Source organism: Polistes dominula, unplaced genomic scaffold (assembly GCF_049000335.1).
Source record: "Polistes dominula isolate Pdom_NZ unplaced genomic scaffold, Pdom_raw_medaka contig_31, whole genome shotgun sequence".
NCBI lineage: Eukaryota > Metazoa > Arthropoda > Insecta > Hymenoptera > Vespidae > Polistes > Polistes dominula.
In genome coordinates, this window is record NW_028300925.1 from 4,073,083 (window position 1) to 4,099,185 (window position 26,103).

The 26,103-nt window shown below is 40.4% G+C and overlaps 1 protein-coding gene across 3 annotated transcripts in view; it reads right to left on the reverse strand.

The window, feature by feature from the left end:
• Window positions 1-26,103, reverse strand: part of PlexA (plexin A) — a 137,370-nt gene that overhangs the window by 89,253 nt on the left and 22,014 nt on the right. For 2 of the 3 annotated variants that reach the window (XM_089170966.1, XM_089170965.1), the window contains one exon: window positions 7,995-9,362. In XM_089170966.1, coding sequence (XP_089027092.1) covers window positions 7,995-9,221 — 1,227 coding nt within the window. In that variant the 5' untranslated portion in view covers window positions 9,222-9,362. Of the gene's footprint in view, window positions 1-7,994; window positions 9,363-25,318; window positions 26,032-26,103 lie in introns of those variants that run through there. The other variant, XM_015334911.2, reaches the window with a different exon arrangement.

Below are 26,103 nucleotides of genomic sequence, written 5' to 3' on the forward strand. Positions count from 1 at the left end.
GATGAAAGTTTACCTGGAAGCCGTTCACGTTATAAGAACTTTGCGTTCGACGTATTTCATTAGGAATTTATGCGAAGTCTCGCCAAGAGGAGACAAAGAGTGGGAGTAAGAGGGCGAACGAGAGAACGAACGAGAGAGAGGAGCTAATGAAGTTTACGAGCAATTTGTCAATTAGCTTGTGCAAATTAATTGCAAAACGGCAAATTACTCGAGATCCTGCAAAGTTTATTAAACGAACGCGTATATAACTTTTTAATAACGCAACTTTAAGAGCCTCTCTACGTTACGCGTTTCTTTCTTTTCTAGTCCTTCCTAATTTGTCCGTACAATGTAACGGAAAAAAAGATCAATAGACAAATATCCGAATGGCACCATTTGATGAGATTTTGAAAGGGAGAGAACGACGCTCGTCGTTGTAGCAAATGTAATTAACATACTTTCGGTGTGTAGGGTGGAAAAATGACTCGGACACACCCTTGTTCGCCGTATATTTGTTAGCTTGGGTAAAAAAAAGGGGAAAAGGGAAAAGGGAGGAATATAGGTATCGATGATTTCCTGCCTGTTGCTTTGAAATTTCGGTTGCACGCAAGCAAATACCGAAGAAATCGCTTTGTTTTTTGTCTAGTTTGACAAAATAAAGGGGAAAAGTTCTTCATCGATTCGCATATAAGATTTTCAATAAATCCTCTCGACCCTCCACTTTCTTCTTCTTTCTATTCTCTGTAGAAATGTTTGTCGGGTCCAAAGAATCGAAATAATCCCAGCACTATTTAATCAGGACGTCGGCAGGTGCCGACGGAATTTTATCGAATCCTATCGAGTGGGAGAAAAAGAAATGGAAGAGAGAGAGAGAGAGAGAGAATCAATTCAGATCGTCGGAGATAATGCGCACAGTGTGTAACTAAGAGAAGAGAAAAAGGAGAGAAATGGCGAGGAGTCCACGTCGGAAAAGATTTTCTATTTTTCTCCTTCCTCTCTCTCTCTCAAGATAGTCAATAGCAAAGAAAAGTGTTAAAGTAAGAAAAAGCTTTTCTCCCTTATCTATCTTCGAACCCTTGTCTACTATTAACGTCACCGCTAACGCCTTAAGTTTCAGATCTATCGTGCTAACTTTAATCGACCTTTCTCCAACCGAATTTATAACATCTTTTTAATTCTTTATATTCCATTGAATAAATATTCGGCGTTTGGTTAGCAAAGCAAAGCAAAGCAAAGCAAACTATTGCACGCGACTTATCCATCCCTTATCCATCCCTTATCCATCCCTTATCCATCCCTTATCCTTTCCCCCTGTTATTTACGCACGCTCGGAATTTTGCCACGATCTGCATTATTTTCTTGGCATGCGACGAGAGTTCCGAGAACGAGAATGAGCCGGAGACTCGACGAATCCTTCGACCTTGCTGATTCCTCCAGTTAGTACAACTTTGACTTACGATTAGAATCTAATTATCCTTAGCTTACGTTTCTTCTCTTGTTACTTGTTATATTTTCCAAAGCAAACCGTGTCATTAGAACGGCAAAATAAAATGGACCAGTTTTATCGACTTTAATTTCAAACGCGTTTACAAGCGCTATAAAATAATATCGTTAAGGGGCTTGTATTCGATGATTGCTATCAATAACGATGCGATGAAGTATGCTCTCTTTATCTGTCGTTCTTTCGACATTTAACGTTAAGGAACGCTTAATGCTAATAAGTTGGCGCGGTAGATTGAACAACAGAGAATAACAAAAAATACAATGAAAGTAAATGAAACGCGGAAAGAGAAACGTATGTTACTACTACCTGTATACGCAGCGAGCGTAGCAGCGACCTACCTTCAACGCATATAGTTAAGGGGTGGCAAGGGGTGGCAAGGGGAGACAAGGGGAGGCGAGAGCCAGCACAGCCGAGTAGTAGTCCGCCCACGCGAGAAAGCGATTCTACCAAACGGCTTTCCTCGAGGAGGACAATGATTCCGTTGCATCATGCTGACCGCTCGGAATGTCGACTAAAAAAAAACAAGGTAGAGAAAAACAAGAACAAGAACAGGACTCGGACTCGTACTTAACGTTGGAGAAGAGACTAGATAAAAAGAGAAAGAAATATGAAAGAAACTACGAAGCCATTGTATAGAGCGATACAATGAAAGTACGATACACACACCACTACTACGGTCTTTTTCCAAGGGCAGGAGAAAGCTGGCTGGCACTGCTGTTCTACCGCTGCTCGCTTTAACCCACTTTAAAGAAGAAAGAAAAAAAATACATATACGGAGAGTTGTTACTTAACAACGCCGAGGCAGATTGAAAAATTCGGCTAACCGCATAGCCTACTTTTCATCTTTGCAATCGTGTCGTGCAAAGTTTCTTCGACCTTTGCGACTTTGCGAGTACTATGCGTACAATATTTTCCAAGGGACGATCAAACACGATCAAACACGATCAACTCTTAATTATATCCAAATTTAGTTTTGACGTATGAATAAATACGTTTTTACGACTCTAGTTAGATTGACGGATCCAAGTTATTGCTACCAAGTGCTACTTCATATCTTTACCTTTAAACTTTGAGCCTGAGTAACTTGCCAACTTTAATGATACTTCAAAACTTTATAGAAATTCTTTTGCTACTCGTTAGCGTATTCTTTTTATTCTATTCTTTACTTCATTCTGTCTCGATAGTTTTAGATTAACAAGTTTAAAGATAGAACCGACCACCCTATGAATTTATGATCGAGTATAATAAAACGAGTTAATAACCTTGGAAAGATTTGAAAACCATTAGAAGAGGAAAAAGTATCGGCCGGCCCCTCTTCATCTTTTTCCTTATCTTTGTAAAAAGAAAACACAAAAATTAATGATAATCGGTTGGCCGAGGCTAATGTATAAAATATGACGCGAATTCATGCATATTTACGAGGCAACCGATGTAACTTTCCAAAACAGATTATAATACGTACGCGAGAGGAGTGTAATCTACTAATACTGATATAAACTGATAAAAACGGATATAAACGGATATAAAGATATTTTTGGGAAAATAGCGGAACATGGAAAAGTCATTGGTATCGAACGAACGGTTGGTCATTATTTATTCCATCTCACCGTTCCACCACACAGCCCGTTATCGTTAAAGTCTTGTGCTTGTAACGAACGCATTGTTTCCAAGGGGTAGAGAATAAATTACGGGATACGCTTTTTATTTCTCTCATTTATAAACTTATCGAGACGATCGTTCTTCCTTCGATCTCATTTTGTTCTCTCAATGAAAATTCGAAGGAAGGAAGGAAGGAAGGAAGGAACGTGCACACAATTTGAAAACTTTTCAAATCCTTTTTCCATTGTAGTCGGCAGCTGAAATAATAATCTACGAAGCAATTGACTACCTAGCAATGGAAAAGAAAAAAAAAAACTTTAGAGGATTTAGTGACTATTTGTGGAACACTTTGATCTTGTCTTTTGTACATTTAGCAATAAGTTGGAAGAAAAATTGTATAGGCGCATTAATATCGATAACAGGTGCGATGGAAAAGTTGGCTAATCGGAAAATGTTGAAAACGCAGCATGGTTGGTTGGTTGCTTGTTGGCGACGGTGTCTAACGTTTCGCGTGTGCAATTACGCGAATCGCGACATTCGGAATCGACGGCTGAATTAAACGTCCCTTTATTGCAAAGGCAGACACGTATCGACATTCCCGTCGGATTCCGTGAAAGCCGCCGCGTAACGATTTATCGTAAACGTCGATGCGTGCAGCTTCTGCATCACTTTTTCGCTCCCAGACAAGAGAAACGGAGTTTCGATCATCGATGTCAAGGTGAGACCGGTCTGGGAAGGGGTCTGGGAAGGGTTGTAGAAAGAGCTACTCTCTTCTGGCATGGTCTTCCATAAATTTTATCCCTCGTAAAAGAAGAAAGTTACGATCGAAAAAGGACAGGGTATGGTAATTCGTTTCTTCGCAATGTGTTACAAGCCAAGTTATTCTTGTAAGTGGGGACCACCCTCTCCCCCCCCCTCGCCTCCTCTCGCCCTTATTGTTAAGATCATACATGACCGTTTTCAAAGACTAAAACAAATATATTCTATAACATCCGATTTGAAACGATTCAACGATTAAACTAACTTATCCATATTCCTATTCGTTTATTCCATGCAAATTTATGCCATTTTTATTATTCTATATTATTTGTATTATTAATATTATTAATATTATTAATATTATTACTCTGTTATATATTCATCAAAGAGACTGTAAACATTCAACGAAATTTCTCATCACTCGTCGATATGGAAATTCGATTTCAAATGAAACTTTCCTACACGATGGATATGAAATCATTATTATTATTATTATTATTATTATTATTATTATTATTATTATTATTATTGTGATTATTTTTATGGTGTAATATCGATGAAAAAGATTGCAAATAGCGGACAAAATTCGCCATATCGTCGATATCTCGATGGAAATACGATTGCGAATTAAATTTGCAATACTTCATGATTATTATAATTAAAATTATTAGCATTATTATATAATACCAATAGTAAAAAATATTATAAACGCTAGATGTGGAATTGGCCAGCCCTTTGATAAACTCTATCGAAATTCGATTGCAAAGAAAATGTTATTGTTATTATATTATGTATTATTATTTTGCGATGGCGAATGAAAAGACGAGAGTGGAAAGAAAAATGCAAATTAATCATAAAAAAAGAAAAAAGAAAAAAAGGAGAAAAGAGTAGAACTTCCGTTCTCGACGGCGTTAGGTTTCTCTTTTGGTTAAAGAAGCGCGATTTCCTTAAGTGGAAGAAGTCGAGTCAAGTCGAGTCGAGGGAAAGACGAAACGACGACATTTTGACAGCTGCCGTAGAAACACGAAACTTAAATGAGTCACGCGTCGACGAGTGACACTTTACTTCAATTTTCAACCTTCTCAATTTACAATTTATCAAAATCGATTTTTTACAAATAATAAAACAGTCAGTGATAGTCCGGTCGAAATACGATTAAAGTTGACTTTAAATAAATAAATGATCAGCTACGTAATGCGCAAAAGTGCATAGCGTGTTTATTTTAGACAAATGCAATGTAATCTCGGCTGGCATTTCATCCAGCAGAAATATATGGCAAACACTTTCCAATTCAATATTGTACCTTTTCAAGATCAAAATATCAAATAATCAAAATATATGCATATATGCGATGATGGTATTTCGACAAAGGGAAAAAGCGAAAAACGAAAAAGACAAATCTTCCAATTAAGACCTTCGCTCGAGCTGAAAATCTGCAATTTTTTGCGACAGCCAAAAGTGTGCCACCAGGGTGCCTTGGAAAAATCATATCTTTGCATTTTTTGCCTTGTGCATACGGGCGAGACCCATTTCAGACAATTTTTCCTTCTCTATCTTGAAATATCGGAAAGGAATAGCTGCGAGCGCATAATTATAAAAAATCATAAGAAAGCTTCGGCCCTTCGACATTTCCATTTGGAAATATCTCAAGGTTCCTTCTTTTTCTCCTCTCTGTTTTTGTTCTCTCTCTCTGTTTTCATCACAAGGTTCTTCTCTCTCGAGCGATTTATACGGTAACAACTCGCTATTCTTACTAACGGTTATTGTTTTCTTCTACTCAATTATTCGTTGCGGTCAAGTTTCCTCGAGAAAAATGAAAAAGAGAGAGAACGAGATACGATAAAGCGGTTCCTAGCCGCAAAAATAATTTCACCAGTGGAAACGAGAGAAAGAAGAAAAAACAGTATAAAGAAGGAAAAATTTAATTAAAAACCGCAAAAACTCTACGTAGATAAATATAGAAAGTAGAGAAATAATATGTTTACAAGAGTATATAATTTACACACACGCGTATGTGAGAGAGACCATTGTAACTAATATATAGAAGACATTTTCTTTCTTACACATGTATATGCATTGATCGCGTACACAAAGTACCAACCAATAAGAATATGCCCCACTTATATAAGGTACGGAAAAATGGGTAAAAAAATATATAGCTAAAAGAAAAAGTGGCGGTGGCAGTGGCGGTGGCGACGGCGACGGCAACCTTTCATGGACGTAACGCACGAAGCTGAAAACGCACAGTGGTTTTCTCTACAAGACTCTCGAACGAGTACCTGCCAAGTACACGCCCTTTATCCCTTTTTTTTTCTCTACCATATAGTGCGAGCACAAAGGATAAGAAAAGAAAAGAGAGAGAAAGGGAGAGAGCTTTTTTTTCGCTATTCGAAACTTTTTAATTGCAAAGCTCGACCCGGGACCGAAGCGAAGCCATCCAATTTGCGCGAATAGGTTTTTTCTCGAACGTGACGCACGGCTCCCCTCCATCGATGACGAACCGAACCCTTCTCCAACCTTTCCCACTATCCCTTTGTGACGTAAAAATTGAATTCGAGCTGGCGTATACACGAATCCCACACGAATCCCACACAATTTCATCTAAATAGCACATAATACAACATTTATTGACATACTTCCTTCTCGAATCTGTGAGGAATAACCGCAAGTCCAATAACCGTTGGAATGAGGGATCATTAATCGATTTTTGTGAAAAGCAGGCATTCTCGGTGAAAGCTCTAACGAACGTAAATACATAGATAATTTCCATTCTCGTCGTCTAAGACTCGTGCAAATAAATTCGAGCTCTCGTTCGTAAGTAGACGATATCGTTTGTTTACAGAAGCTTCTTCCTTCCGCCTCTCATTTCTCTTCTCTCTTTCTCCGTCTTATTTTCAGTTCCGTAATACCGATATCAATTACGCTTATCTTTAAAAGGAACATTTACTTGGAATCTTTTACCATTTCTGTTTACACCCTCCTCGATTTACTAATTCCTTTTGGAAATATGATCGAACCTATTAGAAATATTTATTGCAAATCTCTAGATCGGATTACTCGAATGTGCGCCTCGTAAATAGAGACGTAAATAGAGACGAAAATAAAGATCTTTTTGGTGTTCATTCATGAGAAGGGCCAGTCGTCACTCGATGAATGGAGTATCGAAGCAAAAACGAGACACCTGTCGTGGTAGCTTTCGCTGTTCTGCGTTTCGCTAGTTCCGCTATATCACCCAGCAGCAGCACCTTTTATCTCCGAAATGTCATTTTTTCTATTTGTCTATACGATTCTATTTTGGAAGAAGAAATATTTAATAGCAAACAGTTGTGTCTCCGTTCGGTTCTTTCTTTTTCGGGTGCCACACGCCAACGGAATTTGTAAAAGTGCCGAGAATAAAGGCGACACATTCCCTCGCTTAAAAATAGACACCTTCTGCATTGAGAATTCCAACTTTGGTCTCTCTCCCTCTCTCGAGACGAGGACAAATTATTCCCTAACGAAGCGTTCTTCTGTCTCTTAATATTTACAACAAAACAACAATTGATTGTACGCGTCCTTGGCAACGTAGAAAAATCATAGGAGAAAAATGATATTCTTAGCGCGTTCGCGTCCACAAGATTTCTTGATATTTTCCAAAGCAAACAGGTTCGTCGTCTTTCTTTCATTTAACGGTGAGAAAGTATGCGATGGACACAAAGGATCTTTTCACGTTGGGAAGGGTGAGAAAAATGTCGAAGCTATACGAGGAGAATGCGTGAGAAAAAGGGAAAAAGGGAGAAAGAACGCGGATAAGGAAGACCATAAAGGAGATAAAGATTGTTTGCACTGGTCTACGAGATAACGTTCTTCTCTTTTTCTCCTAACTCGGATCGTTTTCAAAGTTTCACTATAGACGAGCAAAGGATAACCCAACCCCCCCCCCCGCCCCCAGCCCCCCAATCCTTTTACTCTCTTTTTCTTGTTTATCTTCTTCTCTTTATTTACTCCGTTTCGGAAAAATTCTTGAAGAGAATAGAACGGATTTTTGTACGTCGAGCAAAAAAAAACAGATTCGATGCCACCCACCTGTTACGTAAATACGAATGTGCGAATCCTTCTGCTACTCCAGGGGATGTTCGATAACAAGCTTGAATAAGAAACAAAATGTACTCACCGTTGATATGCACTTGTGACTCGGCGAGATAAATTCCAATCCGCGTTGTCCTTCGCCAGTAAAGCATTTCTGTATATTGGTCATAAACTTCCTTCTGATAGCTTTGAGGGAATAAACGCAGAGAGCGGAGAGAGGTTTAGGTATGTCGCTGCTGGTGCCGTTGCTCTCGGCGAAAACGGCAAAGAGGACGTCGTCCTGGGCGGTTATACCGAGATCGCCGGCTAAAACGGAGCCGGCTTTACCGACGTAAGCCGCCTGCACCAGATTATAGATCTTGACGTCGCTGGTGCAATTGATCGGTATCTCCGAGTAGGAATAATAGTGCTCGTCGTCGTGGCAGACCCGGACGAGCTTCGATATGTAAATTGCGGTGTCGGTATTCTTCATTTGCGTCGTGAGAAAGTAACTGAAGCCACCGCTGCTGAATCCGTAAATGTAATTGATAGGATAGCGTTCGCGGGACAGCGAATTTACGTACATCCTGGTACCGGTCGTGACCGCGGCTTCCGCGATATTCAACATCTTATCCTTGTCCAAGGACCTAGAGCTAACGGCAGGTACTTCGGATCTGTAGGGCGAGTTGCCGGTAAACGTAACTCCTACGTACATAACCTGAGAAACTGGCGGATTCGGTGGACCCGGTGCTATGAAAGCTACCGTTGACGCCGTAGGATTATTCGCGACTACGGCCTCGCGAACCTCTTGCACAACGTCCGATATATTGTGAAGGTTCCGCACGGTACACATTCCCTGAAACAATATACCGCAAGAGATGAGACGGGTCGTCGTGTAATCGATGACCAAAGCTTTGTTGACGTTGTCCACCGATTTCTTGAGTGTCTCTTGCGGACAGTCAATCATCGAGCAAAAGGTCGAGTCACCCTGCGGACCCGTCACAACCTGCACCACTGGATTCAAGTCTGGCGATAGTTGATACAAACGATTAACCGCCCCTACGTATACTCGACCCGTGTTTTTGTCCACCACCAAATGATTCATACGCTCGACTATGCTATCGTGAAACCTCTGCACTATGTCAGCTGGCGTAGAACGAACACTCGGCAATCGCGGCGCTAATATCATCACCAGGATCGCCAAAAACACTCGAATATGTTTATTGGACGATCCTAAAACTAATCCTCCCATCGTCCTCGCGGATGTTGCCGCGACTGTTCCCCCCAACGCGTCCCTGAAGACGCCCCCAACGTCGCCTGGGAAGACTACCATTCTATTCTACTACTATCTAATCGGATCCTGCTCGTCGCCTTCCTCCCTTTCTCCTCCTCCTCCTCCTCCTCCTCCGCTGTAACCAGGGAGTTACAGGGACCTTCCGGCGGAGGCGGACTCTTCCAAGAGCCTCGCCCAGCCCTGAAACAATCAAAATCGAAAATACATATTAAAGTAAGTTTTTTATTTGTAATATACAATCGCGAATTGTGTCAGATTAGGTGTCTCTATGTGTGGGGCACATATCCAAAGGGAAGGAGAGATAAGTATCGGATGACGGGGATTAAGTTAGGAACGTGGCATACGCTTGTATACGCTTTTCTTCCTATTATAAAGTAACAACGCGCACCTTAATGTAGGTTAAAACTATAATTAACGAGAGTCTTAATTGCCGCGACGGTTTACGAGCTGCGATACGTTCGCGATCTTAGCCTAACGAGAATGTTAACGCGACCAAGGACGGAAGGAGGGGAAGGGGGAAGGGGGAGAGAACGATGCGACGAAAAATGATTTCGAGCCTTCCAAGTGTTGGTAGCCAAACATTAAACGAACCTGAAATGATAGATTAACGACGTCGAGATACTTTAGACGCGATAAATTTTCATACCACGATCCCTGACTCGTTTCCTTTTTTTCCCCTCCTACCTATACGCAGTCATTTGAATACCTAATTAGAAGGAGGAATGAAAATGATTAGACCGTAGGTGTGTGTAGGTATGTAATAACGAGCGATAATCGAATACAAAGTGTCTTAGATGCTTCGACGAGATAACAATAATAGATACATTTTATTTATTATCGTAATTCGGAACGATGTTAAAGTTAAACGTTTTACTTGTTTTTCCTCGATCCAATTATATAAATATATGCACATTATATCTAATAAGAGAAAGAGGAAAGAGAGGTCACGACTCGAATCCTCGTTAGGAAGATCAAATCGAAAAGGAATAAGTGAAATAAAAAAAAAAATAAAGGAAAAGACGACGACGACGACGACGACGGCGACATCCAAAGAATTTTAAAAAGTTACTAGAATACTCAAATAAATGGAACTTTCGTTTGGAGAAAAAACGAGGAGGTAGAATTTAAATAGGTTTTTCGAACGTGCATAGAAGGCGGAAGGGAAAGGCGGAAGGGAAAGGAGAAGAAGGACCATTAAAAGCAAGCGAAAAACACCTTTAAGGAGATAAAGTTCGTTTAAATAAAAGAACGTAGGTGATGGAACCCTAAATAGGATGTGGTCGAAGGGTGCCGTCGAAGGGTGCCGTCGATGACACCTACTACCAACGTTTTCCTCTTTCTTCTCCATTGTACTATTTCTCGAGAGACCCGTAAATACTCGACTAATGGACACCCGCTACCGTCGTTGCTTACCCTTAATGGAGAAAGAAGAAATTATAAAGCGAGTGTAAGGAGAAAACAACAGCCGAGAGTTGCTTTCAACAAAAATAGAACAAAGTAAAAAAAACAAATTCAACGGGATAGAAAAGGTTTATATTAGAGGTTTACTAGAAGGGATTGAACATACGTAGAACAACGAATCGGACGTCGTCTTTAATGAGACGAGAGAGATAGGTTGGTCGCGAATTATTCCTCTCTCTCTTTCTCTCTCTCTCTCTCTGGTTGGAAAGAAAGGCCACAGCAGAGATTCTTTGGAGGTGAAACACGGACAAACTTGGTTCGGACCGAGTTCTTTCTTGAAAAACGAACAGATAGATAGAATAAGGCGAGAAAAGCGTAGAAAAAGGACAAGGTAGAGGAAAAGGAAAAGATCCCTTTAAATCTTTCCGCGCTCTCTCTCTCTCTCTCTCTCTCTCTCTCTCTCCTGATTTCTCATTAAGTAAATGGTCCGTAGATAAAAACTGTCGTGAAAAGTTCCACGGGCAGGATTTTAAACGGATACACGAACTAAACGAGAGTTATACCCTTATACCTACTCCAAAGGTAGAGCTTATTTTACTTGAAGCGAGCTAAAAGCTTTTTTTTTATCTCTCTTTCTCTCTGTCTATTAATCTGCTTATCTAAGTATCTACCTATTTATTTTGTTCTTATCGCATCGCGACAATTCTTATCGTTCGTCGATAAACAATTAAGCAGATATAGTAGTAGCCTTTCGCGAGAGAACTTGGATTAATTTACTTGTAATAAAGGTAAGGCATAGTTCGATGAAACCGTGAAATCTCCAGCGATCCGACGAGTTCGAAGCACTAATGAGTCTTTAACGAGTTAAACAATCGTTAATGAGTTTAAACAATCTTTGGAAGGTAGGAGAAGGAAGCACCCAGACGGGTGGGTGTGGGTGTGGGTGCCCTTCCTTCGGTATATTCTCCAGAGTCCGAACGCTCGTCGTCCGTTTTATTATCGACCAACTTTTATCTACTTTTTTACTTTCTTAAACTCTCTCAGCCATTCATCGCTTTCCTCGCTTTCCCAACCAAAACGAACCCAAAGTAAAAGGGGAAAAAAAAGGAAAAAAGAAAAATTTGTCGTCTTATAGGAAACTGTATTAGATAGGGCATACACTAATACAGGGCAATTCAGACGCAGATATTAATCTACGAGTTGCAATTTATCCAACATTTGAAAAACAACAATGTCGGGATATGTTAATACAACTCGCATTTCTGAAAGGGAAAAAAATCCCAAAGAGATCCGACAAGATTCGAACCTGGTAACTCAGGATCGTTAAGCGTGCGTCTTAGCGACGAGCTACCAACCGATCCTTTCAAGTCAACGCATCCATCTAGTGTGTTATACGCGTAATCATAATTTTAGTAAAAAAAAGGAAAAAAGGAAAGAAAAGCCTTGTATTAATAGCGTTGAACTCGTACGTCCTCGTTTGAAAAAGTTGTCGCAAAGTGCGGCAAGAAAATAAAAAAGGAAGAAAGTAGAAGGAAGAAAATAGAAGGAAGGTTCGCTTGGCGTTTGCAAAGTTTTTATTGTCGAGGCGATAAGAATCGAGGGAATGACGTAGCGTAGGTTGCTTGAAACGAAGAGAGTTCTCCGAGAGGACAGGAGGAATGGACTCACGTTCTCAACCATAAACGTCTCTCTCTGCAAGTATGTGTGCGTTTATGCACGTGTGTAAGATGGCCGTCGCAAATCGAGCATGCACGCACGTCTACCGCAACGGGGGTTTCTAAAAGTACCCCCTTCAACGAATGCTTCCTTTATCGACTTTTATTCTTTTTTCCTTTTATTCCTAAATTACTTTTACTTAAAGCGCACATATTCTAACACACAATGGACGATAATTGAAATTTTCTTTCCATTCGCAAGGAAATATTCATCGAGTACACTGTTTTGTAGTTGTGTTGTTACTTGCCATGTATTTCTACTTACACATACACGCGTATGTTTACCGACTCTCATTTCAATTCATCGAGCAAAGTCGAATGCACTCTCGTTGCATATGCAACGGAACGTTACGACGATACATCTCGAGCGTCGATCAAAACAAGAAAGATGAAATAAAATATACAAACGTATTTCTTATTACATAAGAAAGACGTTTTATTTATTTCCGGATAACAAACGAAATAAAGTGTCGAGTTGCGCTCGACCGAGAGAACCAGAAGAAACAGAAAAGAAGGAGGGACTCGCGATGCTCGGTAAAGGCCATTTACCGGTGACAGAGACAAATAGAACCGGGTAGGTAGGTAGGTAGATAGGTAGGTAGGTAGGTAGGCATAGCAAAAGAAAGAGAAAGAGTACACGTGTGTCGTCCAACTTGTTAAAGGTAGGCGAGTTGGAATACACTCTCGGCAGGGCCGTGACTCGCCTTCTGGGTGCCCATCCTCGCCATCCTATTCAATAATTTCGTGCCAATTAGCGAGTTGCTCCTGTTACTCCACTCGGAACTTGTAGTTCTCGAGCAAAAGATCCAGTCGAAAGCTCGTCTTAACCTATATATAAACCCATATATAAACCTATATATTTTCCACTAATTTCTTCGGAAATATGAGTACTTATCGCTTTGGGTAACACGTAAATATGTACATATATATAGACACGTTGATTTGCTAGAGTATGATTTTTTCAACGTCCTCTCCCGGTTGTGTTTCATGAATACGCGAGGAACGCGTGAGAGTATTCCCATATTCCATTTATCCTTCATATGAATTAAACGAATTCCAAATGGGAGGACACTATCGAGTTTTCCAATTAAATATCGCGCTCGCTGCTGTGTTGCCGTATTATTATAAAGAAAAGGATGTGTGTTTGGCAAAAAATAATAAAATATAAATAAAATGAAGGTTCGTTCTATTAGGTTGTATTAGGAAGGAAAGGCTGGCTGGCTGGCTGACTGGCTAGCCGCGCACGGTTGGCTATCTAAGCGAGCGCTAATGTGAAAGTAACGAGAGAACAGGGTCCAGCTCGAAGTATAATGCTGACGTAATGCTCGAGCCACGTGTTTCCGCTTAATGGAAACTTTTCGCAAATCCGCTAGCCGATCGATAGCTCCTTTGAACATGACGTTAACTCTCGCTAAAGCTTCTCTCAAACATTTCTCTGGAAAATTCTTGGCCATTATGCAAAAAGAAAGAAAAGATCAAATTCGTCAAAGGTTAGAGAGCAGATGTTTTTCCAGGCACGTACTTAAAAAGCGAGACAATTTGAAAAGGAAATTCTCTCTCTCTTTCTCTCTCTCTCTCCCTTTTCGGAACGTAAGCTCGATACGTGGGCTCGATATGCCCACCGTTAAGTTTTACTCCCGAGGGGTAGAACCGTCGAAGCTTAGGCGTTGCAAGTAGTGCGTGCGCAAGAGGGAAGAAATGCTATAAAGCACCCTCTAGATAGTCGAAAAGGCAGGACGAGGCGACCCACAAACACACGGGAGGCGTACGTTGTCTCGCGGACAAAGGATACCGTCGGGACGAAATAATTGCACCACCAAAGACCGATAATGCGCACAACCCCAACCTTTCTACAAACGTAATCCTGGCTCCGCAAGTTTCGAAACTCGCGTAGGTAGAGAGAGCCTTTTCCAAGAAGAAAACTCGAGGGATTGCCGACGGTCGATGATTATTTGCAGAGGCTTCAGGGAGAAAAACAAAATTCAACGAATCGAACTTAAAGATAGCAGGTGTTTGCATTATTTCAAAAGGTGGATTCTAAACTATGGTGAGAGACCATAGACCTGGTTAGAGGAGGTAAAAGCAGCAACTCCGATCTCGGCTACCGTATAAACCTCGACGACCGTGGGAACTCTGAGTCAAGCCGCTGAAGTGAGAGAGAGAGAGAGAGAGAGAGAGAAAGCCTTTAACGCGTGGCCAAGAGCAAGATGGAAAGAACGTTCCATGAACGTCTGTATTTAGGATGGCGAATTGAATTTCAAATGGAAAGAAACAGATGCAATTTCTCTTTCCCAAAAGGTCCACTATAGGATGATATCGCATATTTCGAAGTAAGAACATTGATAAGATGGCTTAAAAGAAAGAAGAAAAGAGAGTCGAAGTTTACACTTTCGTTGGGAAAACTGGCAAGGTAGGTAAGGAGGTAAGGAGGTAAGGTGGAAGAAGAAAGGAGGAAGAAATAATAGATGGGTCTCGTGCGAAAAGCGACGGTTCGCGGCTCCATTGTTTTTCTTCTACGGAATGTTTATCGTAGACTATTTTAAACGAGCTTGCAGTTTCCTCCAGGGAGACGGAGAGAAAAGTCGTAAATAATAACATCTATTTCTACTCGCTTTTCTCTCTTGCTCCATTTTTTGCCTTTGTAAAATAAAAACTGAAAGAAGGAAGATGAAATTTAAACGTAACGTAATGGAGAGAAAGAAAGAAGAAGAGAAAACACGAGATCTCGTTACATTAATCAGAGCTGCCCGAAGGTTCATGGTTTTATAATGGAAACAGGAGAGAGGGAAATAGAAAGACAGAGACAGACAGAGAGAGAGAGAGAGAGAGAGAAAGAGGCTGAAGCCCTCCTCGTGGCTGGCGTAACCGATCGATTATCGATAAAGTAATAATACTTTGTCACCAATTAAGCCGGTTACTATTAATCGTCCTGCTTTTGATCCTACAATTAAAGTTAGCTTTTTTTTTTTTTGTTTTTTATCTCAAATAAATATGAACACGCGTGCATACGCTAAATAATTCTTTCGTAATAATAGAAAATAAATAAATGTTGTTCTGTGATATTGAAATAAAAGAAGGAAAATGGCGTCGTCAGGGTAGCATCGCTTACACCGTAAGCGTATACTCTTTTATGGTGGTTCGGAAGACTTTGAAATCACCGTCGCTCGTTTCCTCGCATAAAGAAGGCAGCGAGTGCAAAAGAGGGGGAGGAGCAAAGGGGGGGGGAGAGAAGGAGGAGAGCACCGTAAGGCTTTTCCATCCAACCTAATCCAGTTTTGATTATAAATCACTTAAAGCCGTCGTCCTGACGGCGAAACGAAGTTTTCCAAGAGACTAGGACGAGTCGTCCGTCCGTCGTCCAACCCCCATTTTGCTCGACTACATTTACCGACTTTGCCGTACCGAGTAATTGAAGGATTTATACGGAAAAAACGTCGTCGAGCCTCGTGAAATAAAAGATAAAGATGACTAAAGACGACGTGGCCACGCGTCGCCATTGTTTTTCCACCCGAAGGTCAAAGGAAAAGGAAAAATCATTATTTTTCTTGTTCTTTTCTTTGGAGTATCTCTCATCATCTTTTTTCTTCGATCATTAAGCAATGATGCATGGAATAAATGAATGTTCAAGCGATTACGTAAAAGACGAAAAGGAATAAAGAAAAGGAATATAGGTTTGTCGGACGGGTTGAAAACAATTTGCACGTCTGAGATGATACACTATAGCTACCAACTTCCTAAATGCATCACAATGTCAAATCACGAGTAAGCACGCGTTACGTCAGGGTTAGCATGATTCATAGGCGAGATAACGTCGCACGTCGAGGTAATTACCGTCCTCGTAAGCGAACAAAAGGCCATGTGCAAGGGGTATCTTAATGAGCGACGGAGTGGAAAGCCGGATTCGATCTCGAATCGATGACGTCTCGTCCTTTCCATTCCTAATACAAACCACCGCCTCTCATTTATAACATAGCAAATACAAATACATAATATACATAATATACAGGACATTCTCGTATAATATGTATACGCATTTACGTACTTGCATATTTCGAATATTAACATTTATTTTCAATTCATTTTCAATTCACTCCCAATCCACTCCCAATTCATTTTTCATTCATTTTAATCTGTCGCCTCTCGGCGAATAGTGTTTTATTAAAAGACTAAACGCAACGCGCGATAAATAACTTCTAAAATTCTGCTCGTTTAATTAATACCCATACGGTTATACTTTGCAGCTTTATTCGAGAGCCGAAGTTGATTTTTTTTCATTCGCTTCTATAACACACACCGTTTTATGAAATTTATTTTCATAAATTCGATATTATATCCCACTGGGGATTGGAGAGAGATTTCTGATAATAAAAAAAAAAAAAGAGAAAAAAAAGAAGAAAAAAAACCAAACAATATTTAATAATAAGCGAAATAAGCGAAAATGAAAATCTCTCCTCCTCTTTTGTTCCAATGATCGGATCTAAAAATTATGATGAAAAGTACTAAATCGATAAAGAGATGGGAGGGAGGGAGGGAGGGGCCAAAAGTTCGTAGTATGAAAAGCTGATAGCAATGAAAAGAAATCGGAAGGTCGAAAGTAACGTACCGTTCTTATCTCTTATCACATTTTCTAACCTGAAAAAGCACGGAAAAGGAAAAAATGCGTGGTTTCTCATAGAATGGAAGTCGAGATCGTCCATTGCCAGCCAGCCAGCCAGCCGCAGAGCCGGGCCAATATAATTTCATCCACTTTTTATTGGCACGAGGCGGACTTTGAGACCTTAAGCCACTTAGATTTAATAGCGCAAGCGAGCGCGTTATACACCTTGCAAGAGAATAAGAAAGACGAAAAGGACGAAAGGAAATCTTACATTAAGAAGAGAAAGCGACCAATTTTATTGCCAACATACAAGAGTGCAAAAAAGAAAAAACTAAATAAATATAACACGAAAATGTTTATTCCTAAACAAACTGTTTAATTAGCATGCTCTGACGAAAGGAGCAACATCTGCGAATGTTATTAACTATTATCCTATAGGTAGAGAAAATAATAAGGACTTTTGGAGTTTGCGTGTAGTGGCGTGTAGTGGCGTGTCTACGTTAATTTGCATATATATGTATATACATGGTGTTCCGATTGGCGAAGGAACGTTCGTTTTAGCGGCGTTTGAAAGTTTTCTCGAGTGGCGTTTACCTTTAAACCGTATCCGCTCGACGCGAGTAAGGCTTCGTTAACCCCAAAAGAGGTCGTAAAGTTCGTTCCTACTGCGCGAGTATTTTCCAACACCCACTGCCACAAGACTTACGATCCAACTAACAAATGATTTCTAATGCGTAAGATTTCTTAAATATAACAAATGAATATTCCTGAAAAGAATTAGGACATCTGATTTCTCTGACGTTCTTTAAAGGAATGCTTGAAAAAGGAAAGGCGTGCCAAGTTATTAGGCGAAAGCGAACACGCGGATGTCATTCGTGATAATAAGTAAGAGAAACACATAACGATTCGCGTTTCTCTCTCTCTCTCTCCATCTCCCTCTTTCTATTTACATTTTCTTTCTTCTTACAGTTTGAAAGCTCATGTATACATTCATACGTAGAGATGCGTTACGTAAAACGAACACAATATTCGTTAGGTACGTTTTATTACGTGAGAATAAAGTAAGGCAAAAGAGAGAAAGAGAAAGAGAGAGAGATATGTTATCTAAACACGAAAAGGCTCGAGACACGATAGTTTGGAGAGAAATTATGAGGACGATCAGCGATGGATAAACCGAAGTAGCCGCTTCGTTTTTAAACGCAAAAGGAAGCAATGGTAAGCGATGGCAAGCGATGGCAAGCGATGGCAGGCGACAAAATGACTGCGTGCGTGTACTCTACTGCCTAGTCGATCTCGTTTAACGATAAACCATTGAAAAGTATTACGTACGAATATGCTTGTCGCGCGGTAACGACTAACAGAGATCAATGGCTCCCTGATGATATAATTAATATGTTTCTATTGCTCCAAAGTATACATACATTGGAATATACGATTCTTAGTTTATTTGTTTCTCGAATAAATGATCGAGTCGGACGATACATGCTATATTTATGCAACACGTCGATTAATAATTTACGACGAGTATGATCAATAAAAAAATGTTGAAATATCGTTAAGGATCGAGCAAGGATCTCAATTCGTTTGAAAAGTAAAAGGAGCTGAACAAACGACCATTCCTTTATCTCATTCTTCATCATTTTCTCATTGTCAAGAAAAAAAGATCAAAACAAAAGATGGAGAGTAAAAGCGAAAATTCAAAGGGCAAAAAACGAGGCAATGATCAGACGGGTGGTGGCTACCGCGAGAAGAAATAATAATAATAAAAAGAAGAAGAAGAAGAAGAAGAAAAGGGAGAGAAAAGTAAGGGTGAGGAAAATTGAAAATTGCACCGGTAGACAGCAGTTACCGTAATGACCCGTATTATCGGAACTCTTTGTGGCGTTTCGCTAAAGTTACGCCCGATATACCACGGTTATTCCACTTACAGTCACTCATCGAAACTCCAAAGAAACCCCAAAATCGAGGAAATTTGAGAAAAAGCGACTAAAGAAACGTCTTAAGTAATTGGAGGATCGATCGACCATTATAACGATTCGCGGGGGTGGGCCCTAAGAGCGAAATGATTAATGACGATTACGTTCACATCTTTTTCTATTGCTCGCTGCTTAACCCACAGTGTCTAGTTTCCGTTAGCAGAATCCTTCCATTTTCTTGTCACCTCCTTTCTTTACTCTAGATCCTCGACTAATTGTAAAAGACTCGCAACTAGCATGAAACTCGGCAATCCGAAAGAAAGATAAGCGTGACTGGTACACTTTTTATACCCACTATTATTATTTATGTCGGCAAAGTATAAGACGTTTTTCCTTGGAAATTACCTCCCGTATCACCTGTTTTTGGTATTTATCTCTTTCGGGACACCCAGTAGGAATATACGCGCGCATACACACGTAACCAAAGTACAAAGAGAGAAAAGAGAAATTATGAGTATTATGAGTAGCGTACGCGCTAGGAAAGAACAATGAGTTCTTCGATCGAGTTACCAGCGAAAATAGGTTCGTCATTCGTTCTAACGATGATGATGATGATGATGATGATGATGATGATGAAGACGATTATGGAGGAGGTGGAGATTACGGGCAGTTCTCTTCGTGAGCTAAACTTTTCCTAATTATCAACTGCGATAATTGTCGATGACGCACGAACAAATCTACTACAACAAACATCTACGCAAATATCGAATGTGTACTCGTATATAGATTTAAGTTATTTCCAAAATCTAATAATTTTGCACAACATTAGCATCGACATAATTGAGATAAGAATATTTCTACGACTCCTGTTGCAATCCGATGCAACAACGATAGGCCTGTTGAAAATGAATTATTAGCAATCCTAACTCGCGATTTCTTTCTTCCTTGGAGAAAAAGCAGCAGATTCTTACGACGTTACCCGGCACGAAAATTCGAGACAACGTTTTCTTCTTACTTATTCAAGAGAGAAAGACAGAGAAGAAGCTCTCCCAAGCTCGAGACAATAAACTCAGGATTTATTCGATCCAATTTTGGCTGTCGGCGCACGATAGCATCTGCATGCGATGTTCTCCTTCTAGTACTTTGTCTTTCCTATCTCTCTCCCCCCCCTCCCCTAAAATAGCGAACATGAATTTTATTTCTTCGCTAATATCGGAAAGGAGAGATTTTCAAAGTGTTAGAAAAAAAAAAAAAAGAAAAAAATGTAGTTGCCAAAGAAATGGCACTTTTCTCGATCTCGATTTCAATCCGACTAAATGGATACATTTTTAATGCAACAATTTCAATCTTTGTCTACTATCAAATTATATTATACAATACTACATCTATATCGTATATATATCGTATATATCGATATCTCGAGAGTTCAAAGTAGCAATCGAGTGACCCTGACGCAACGATATATGCGATAACTAATATTCCTAATGTCGAAATTTCTATTAATACTACTAGTATCAAATATGCAGATAGCTCATACATACTCGTATTTCTATATAAGTATAGTTGATCCAAAAGAAAATGAAAAGATGGATAGATAAGGGACACAAAAGAAAATTGGCACGCGGTCTAGAGAGAGGAGAGAAGGGAATTTCACACGTTGTTAATCAAGCGAGAAAGGAAGAGGGTGGGTAGATCGAAAGCAAGAGATTCGAAAGCAAGAGAGGAGTTTCTTCCAGCTTTACACGCGGCGACACATTCTCTGTTTCGCCTTCCTCGGGTCGTATGTCTACACTTTATCCAAGCGATAAAACGGCCTTGGCCAGAGAAATTGCACAACGATGGAGTCTCCTTCCAGGCCACCGCAGAGAAGAAATTCTGACGTCGAATCGCCCCACGGATCCTTCCATCCACGTGGATCCTCGAATAAAGGAGTCGACCAGCTGTAAAACGGCGGACCGTTATTACGAGGAGGGTGAAGGCACGAGACACGAACTACGAGCAGGGTTTGGGGGGTTGTTGCTTGATGGAAGGGGAGCCCATTCCGAGCAGCATCCGTAACACACTACCGGGCTAGTCTCTTCTTCTCTTTCATCTTTCTTTTCTCGTCCTTTTTTGTCCTGTTTCGTCCTTTTTGTTCATTCAGAAAAAGGAAGCGAAACAAGAAAAATCCCGTCGTCTCTTCCTTTGCCGACTGCATCAGAGACGAATCGATAGACCATTTCAACGGATCAACCAGTGAAACGAGATATTTAAATATCTACTTTTTATTTACATAATGAAGAAGAAAAATTGTCAAAACAATTGTAGTTTGTACGGAGTTGTTAGGAGAACAATTAACAACTTGCGAAGGCCGCTCGAAATCGATTTGAACCACCGGTCGCAGCTACACGAAAGCAAAGGAATGCGATCTTGGGACTTTGGCAGCAAGGAGTACGGGGAAAGAGGGGCGTTCCGTTCTCTTTCGTTGCGAGAGGCCCAAACGAGTTCCAAGAAGAAAGACAAAGGCTCGATAATGACGAGGTGAAGAGAGGAAGAAAGAGAGAGAGAAAGAGAGAGAGAGAATCAAAGTGAAGGAGATAAAAGATGAAAGAAAAAGCTAATACAACTCGTGGACTAATTTGACTTCGCGCGTTCCTTCGATTTTAAAAAAGTCAACTCGGAACGCATCGAATTTGAAATATCACGGTACACAGAAAGTTGTTTGACATCGATGTCGAAGGAGAACGCTAATCGATTAGACTAAAAACGGAACGATTACCTATTTCATTTTCTTCTTCCTTGGAGGATGAGCAAGCGGAATAGTTCGAATGTCAAACCACTTGTGGCTCGCTCGATTCCTTCCAAGATTAATGACCTATCTCTCTCTTTCTTTCTTTCCATCTACGTCGGCAGAAGTAAAGGTGTATATAAGTATATATAAAGGAATCGCCATCGAGATCTAAGTGGAATTCGTAGACCGCAATGATTATTATTTATCGAAGAGATCTGAGGGAGACCGATCACAGTTCTAGATCGCGAACGACCGATCTTATCTTGATCATTAAATACTTTGATCGAATTGTCTCTTTCTTTTGGAGAAGAGATTTTGCAACGATTAAAATTAAAGTCGAGAAAGAGAGAGAGAGAGAGAGAGAGAGAGAGAGTAACTTACGTCTTGGCTTACGTAAATGGTATGAATATTCATGAGACGCATTGAAAGCCTTGGAATTCGGTGATTACGCGGAAGGATCGGGTTCGCGTTAATTTTCAGTCCTCCTTCCGTCCTAGTACAACCAATGTACTATTCTAATGCTATTCTAGTAAGGCTAGAACTAGCTTAACATTTTTCTTCTCCCCCTAACTCTCTCTACCTCGTTTCATTTCAAACTAGTTACGAAATAAGGTCGCGTTCGTCAGAGTTTGGTCCCCTCTTCTCCTTCTCCTCCTCCTCCTATTCCTCCTTGAGGAAAACGAAAATACCTACGTTAAAACATCGAAGATAGAGAGAAAAAAAAAGAAATATAAACTGAATTTCCTCGATATTTCAATTAGATCTATTCAATATAAGGTAATATTGTTCATTGATAAGCAGATAGAGATAAGGGGGAAGAGAGATGAGAATATTCGTATATATTTACAAGTACGTACTTACAGAGTCGATGTACCTAGCGATTAGTACTCGGTCAAAAAACGTCTCGCACTTAATCGTCGAGTCGAGTCACGTAGGCGATACCCACGTCGTTGGAATTCTCTCTTAGAGTCACCGTCAAAATACGAAACCGGCTGACCGGAATTCCTCTCTCTTTCTCGCGCTCCTACTTGGACTTTTCTCCTAGGGAATGTTTTCTCTTCAAAATGAATTTCATCCTTCCTCGAATAATACCGTTTTCATAACTATCGAATGCTTTTGGTTCGACGCTCGCAAACATGGACCACCTTTCTAAAGGCCAAGGCATCTTGGGAAGGAATAATCTATGCTAGTTGCCGATAACAAAAGATAACATCGGATCTATCTTTTAGCTTTGTCTTTATCTCTGTCTATTTCTCGGAAGTCGTCCTTCTAATTTTATCGCATGAACGGTTCGTATTTACCTTGAGTTGCGCCGAGTTGTGCCGAGTTAATAAGACGATTAGTCAATACGACTCGGCAACAACTGATTATTTAAAAACAAAACAAAAACAACAGAATTCATTTTGCATGAATCAAGAAGCAAGCGTTAATTACTCCCTAAAATATATATGTATATGTGCGTGTATGGTATTAGAGATTATAAGAACCAGCTAATAATAAAGAAGGAAACATTGAATGAAAATAGAAATGTTTAGTAAAAATGATTAAAGCTAGACGTAATCAAATAATTTAGGAACATCGTTCATACTTTGTTGGTTGCGTTACAGGTCGTGCGTCTGAAAATTGATTAGCCCATTCATACCTTTCCACTGAACCACCCCACGCGTATTTAAGTACCGCGTACGCATACATATATATGTATATATGAACGTGTCTTTCCGCTTAACGTAGAACGACTTGACGTACAATGAATTTCGACTCCGGACGCATGCTTTAACACCACGCACGTCACAGTTGCTAGGCCGTCCCGTTGGTCGTTAACTTGATTATCGAATCTATCAATGGAAAAAAAAACACGTTCGATAACAAACCCAAGTAACGAAAAATAGACAGGAAAGAGAGAGAGAGAAAGCAACAAGGATTGCATCGCGATTTGCAAACGATAATACTCAAACATATCGAATCGTGTTTTACTTCGAGTTTGATAGCACAGAATTCCATTGTTCGAAATCGATAGGATGAAATCATCTTCTGACTAATGTGGGAGCAGATTACTTCAAATCGAACTGATATATACATACATGTACGTATTTACTATATCTGGTTTTGAAATAAAAATGGTTTCTCTTGAAATACGCACGAGTATTGCAAATGACAATTTCATTGAAGAAATTCCAAGCTCGTTATAATGTTGTTCGCGCGATGACAAAGAGTAGAAGAGGAGGAGTTTCTGCGAATAACAAGATTGTTGCTGCCGGTTACACAATGGATACTTAATTAATATTAAAGACGTCGACGCATACGCTCTTACGCTTACACGTAGTAAAGTTAGACTTAGGCGAAGGGAATCAAAGGCGAAAGGAAAGTTTAGAGTAGGGCGCTTCGCATCTCCATCGTTCGCGCGAAAATGAAAGGACAAACGAGAATGGTCGGGCTAACGGGGCGTTATGAATACCACCACCGACATTTACATGGGAGAGACAGACAGAAGAGCCATAACGAAACTCGGCGTATCCATCTCCATGACCACTAGTTGGAATATAGACCAGGGAACTAGCTGAAACGAAGAAAGAGAAAGAAACAAACAAAACTACACTTTAATGCGAATAACTCCACGCTCGGTTGCCGTTTTGCGTTTTAAACAATAGAGCGATATTCATGGGAACATATACTTGCAATAATACTCTAAAGAAACAAACAAAAAACTGAAGAATTCGATTGGAAGATTTGAAAAACGGTGCACGAAACTTCATTGGATGATCGATGGAAACTGCACGATATGTGGTGGGTGATAATAACGAGCTAAGAATAATCACAAAAATAGGAAAAAATATGAAACGAACGAGCGATAAGCGAATGAAACGATAGCTTTGTGTTCTCTTCTTGTGAACGTGTGAAAGTCGAAAGAAGCCCTCAAGCTTGCCTAAACTTGTCCAATCGTGTCTAAGCTCGTCTTTCCATTAATGGAAATTGGAAAAAAAAGAAACCTACAATCCCAAAGAAACATTGTAATGTAGGATGGGTATTGGAGGATGACGGCACCTTTGAGTCGTGATCGAAAAATAAAAGAGAACACCCGCTCCCTCTTGATGCTGCAAGAAGAGGGGGAGAACAACGTAACCGGCTTCTCCTGTTCTAACTCGCATAACGCACAACACAACACAACAAGATCATCTTTTTCATCATCGATCACTCCCATGGAATTTCCTGTTTCAAAATTCAAAATTATCGATACGGTTATATATAGATATATAGATATATTGAAGTTGCTAGACATTCTAAGGGGGAATTTGTGTGCATATCGGTTAACTCGGAAAACTCGTTTGGCCGACACCACTACGCTGCTACTACACTGCTACTACGCTATTACTACTCTTATATTCTAGCAAGAATATCTAACTTCTATCTAAATCGTGAGATAAGATTTACGTGTCACAGCGTTGACGCCTCGCGGTGGTGTATCGCGTTCGAACCGGATTTCGTATAAAAATGTCGGCCGCAGGGCACGCGATCCGAGCGGAACGGAAACGCGTGGGGTGAAGGGGAGAGAGAAACGATCGCCTTCCAAGAATCATTCAAAAGCTTCGGAACGTTCGACCAACCAAAGAGATATTATCGAAAAGGAATAAAGGCATCCATCTTTTTTTTTTCGTACCGATTGGCTCCGTACAAAATACAAATATACCTCTTTTAACGGCTTTGCTAGGAGATGACACATCCAAAAGAAAATGTTTTACCTGTCACGCGTTCCTGCGTTCCTCGCTAACTCTCGTCTCTCTCCGTATTAACCAAACGTCCCTCTCGTCGACAAGGCTGAACATTATCCCTCGAAGAAACACGTAGAAATTGATATCCTACTATCCGATCTTGTTCACATTCACACTTATTACACTTTTCATAACACCGTGTTGCAACGAATTTTTTTCTTTTTTTTTTTCAATCGCACTGTATTCCTTTTGAGAAAAAATAGACGTCAACGAAGACGACAACAACAACGGCAACGGCAACAATGACGATGACGACAACGACGAAGACGACGAAGATGAAGACGACACGACGACGACGACGACACAACAACGACACGACACGACACGACACGACACGACGACGACTACGACGACGACGTAACGGCGATATATAAAAGACGACAAAGCGATGACGCGGCGACGACAAGGGAAGAGATTAAAGAGATAAATATTAAAAGATGGAGTTAAACAGAGGAAGGGAAGGAATAGAAGACTCGAATAAAAAGGTAGAAATATAAAAATAGAAGGAGCAGAAGAAAAATGTATTGGTTCCTTTCACGTGATCGCACAGTAACACACGCGCGCGCGTCCTCCCATTCGGAGCAACGATCGTACGGCGGACTGACCCCGGACCATGACTCACAGCAACGTTCGCAATCGTAGCCGCTCGTTCAGAGCAACGAGCACTTCCGAACGCTCCCGAGCCCGATCGAACTCGCTCGAACTCGGCCGGGCTGGGGCGAACGAAAACGTACAAATACGAATTCGACCGACCA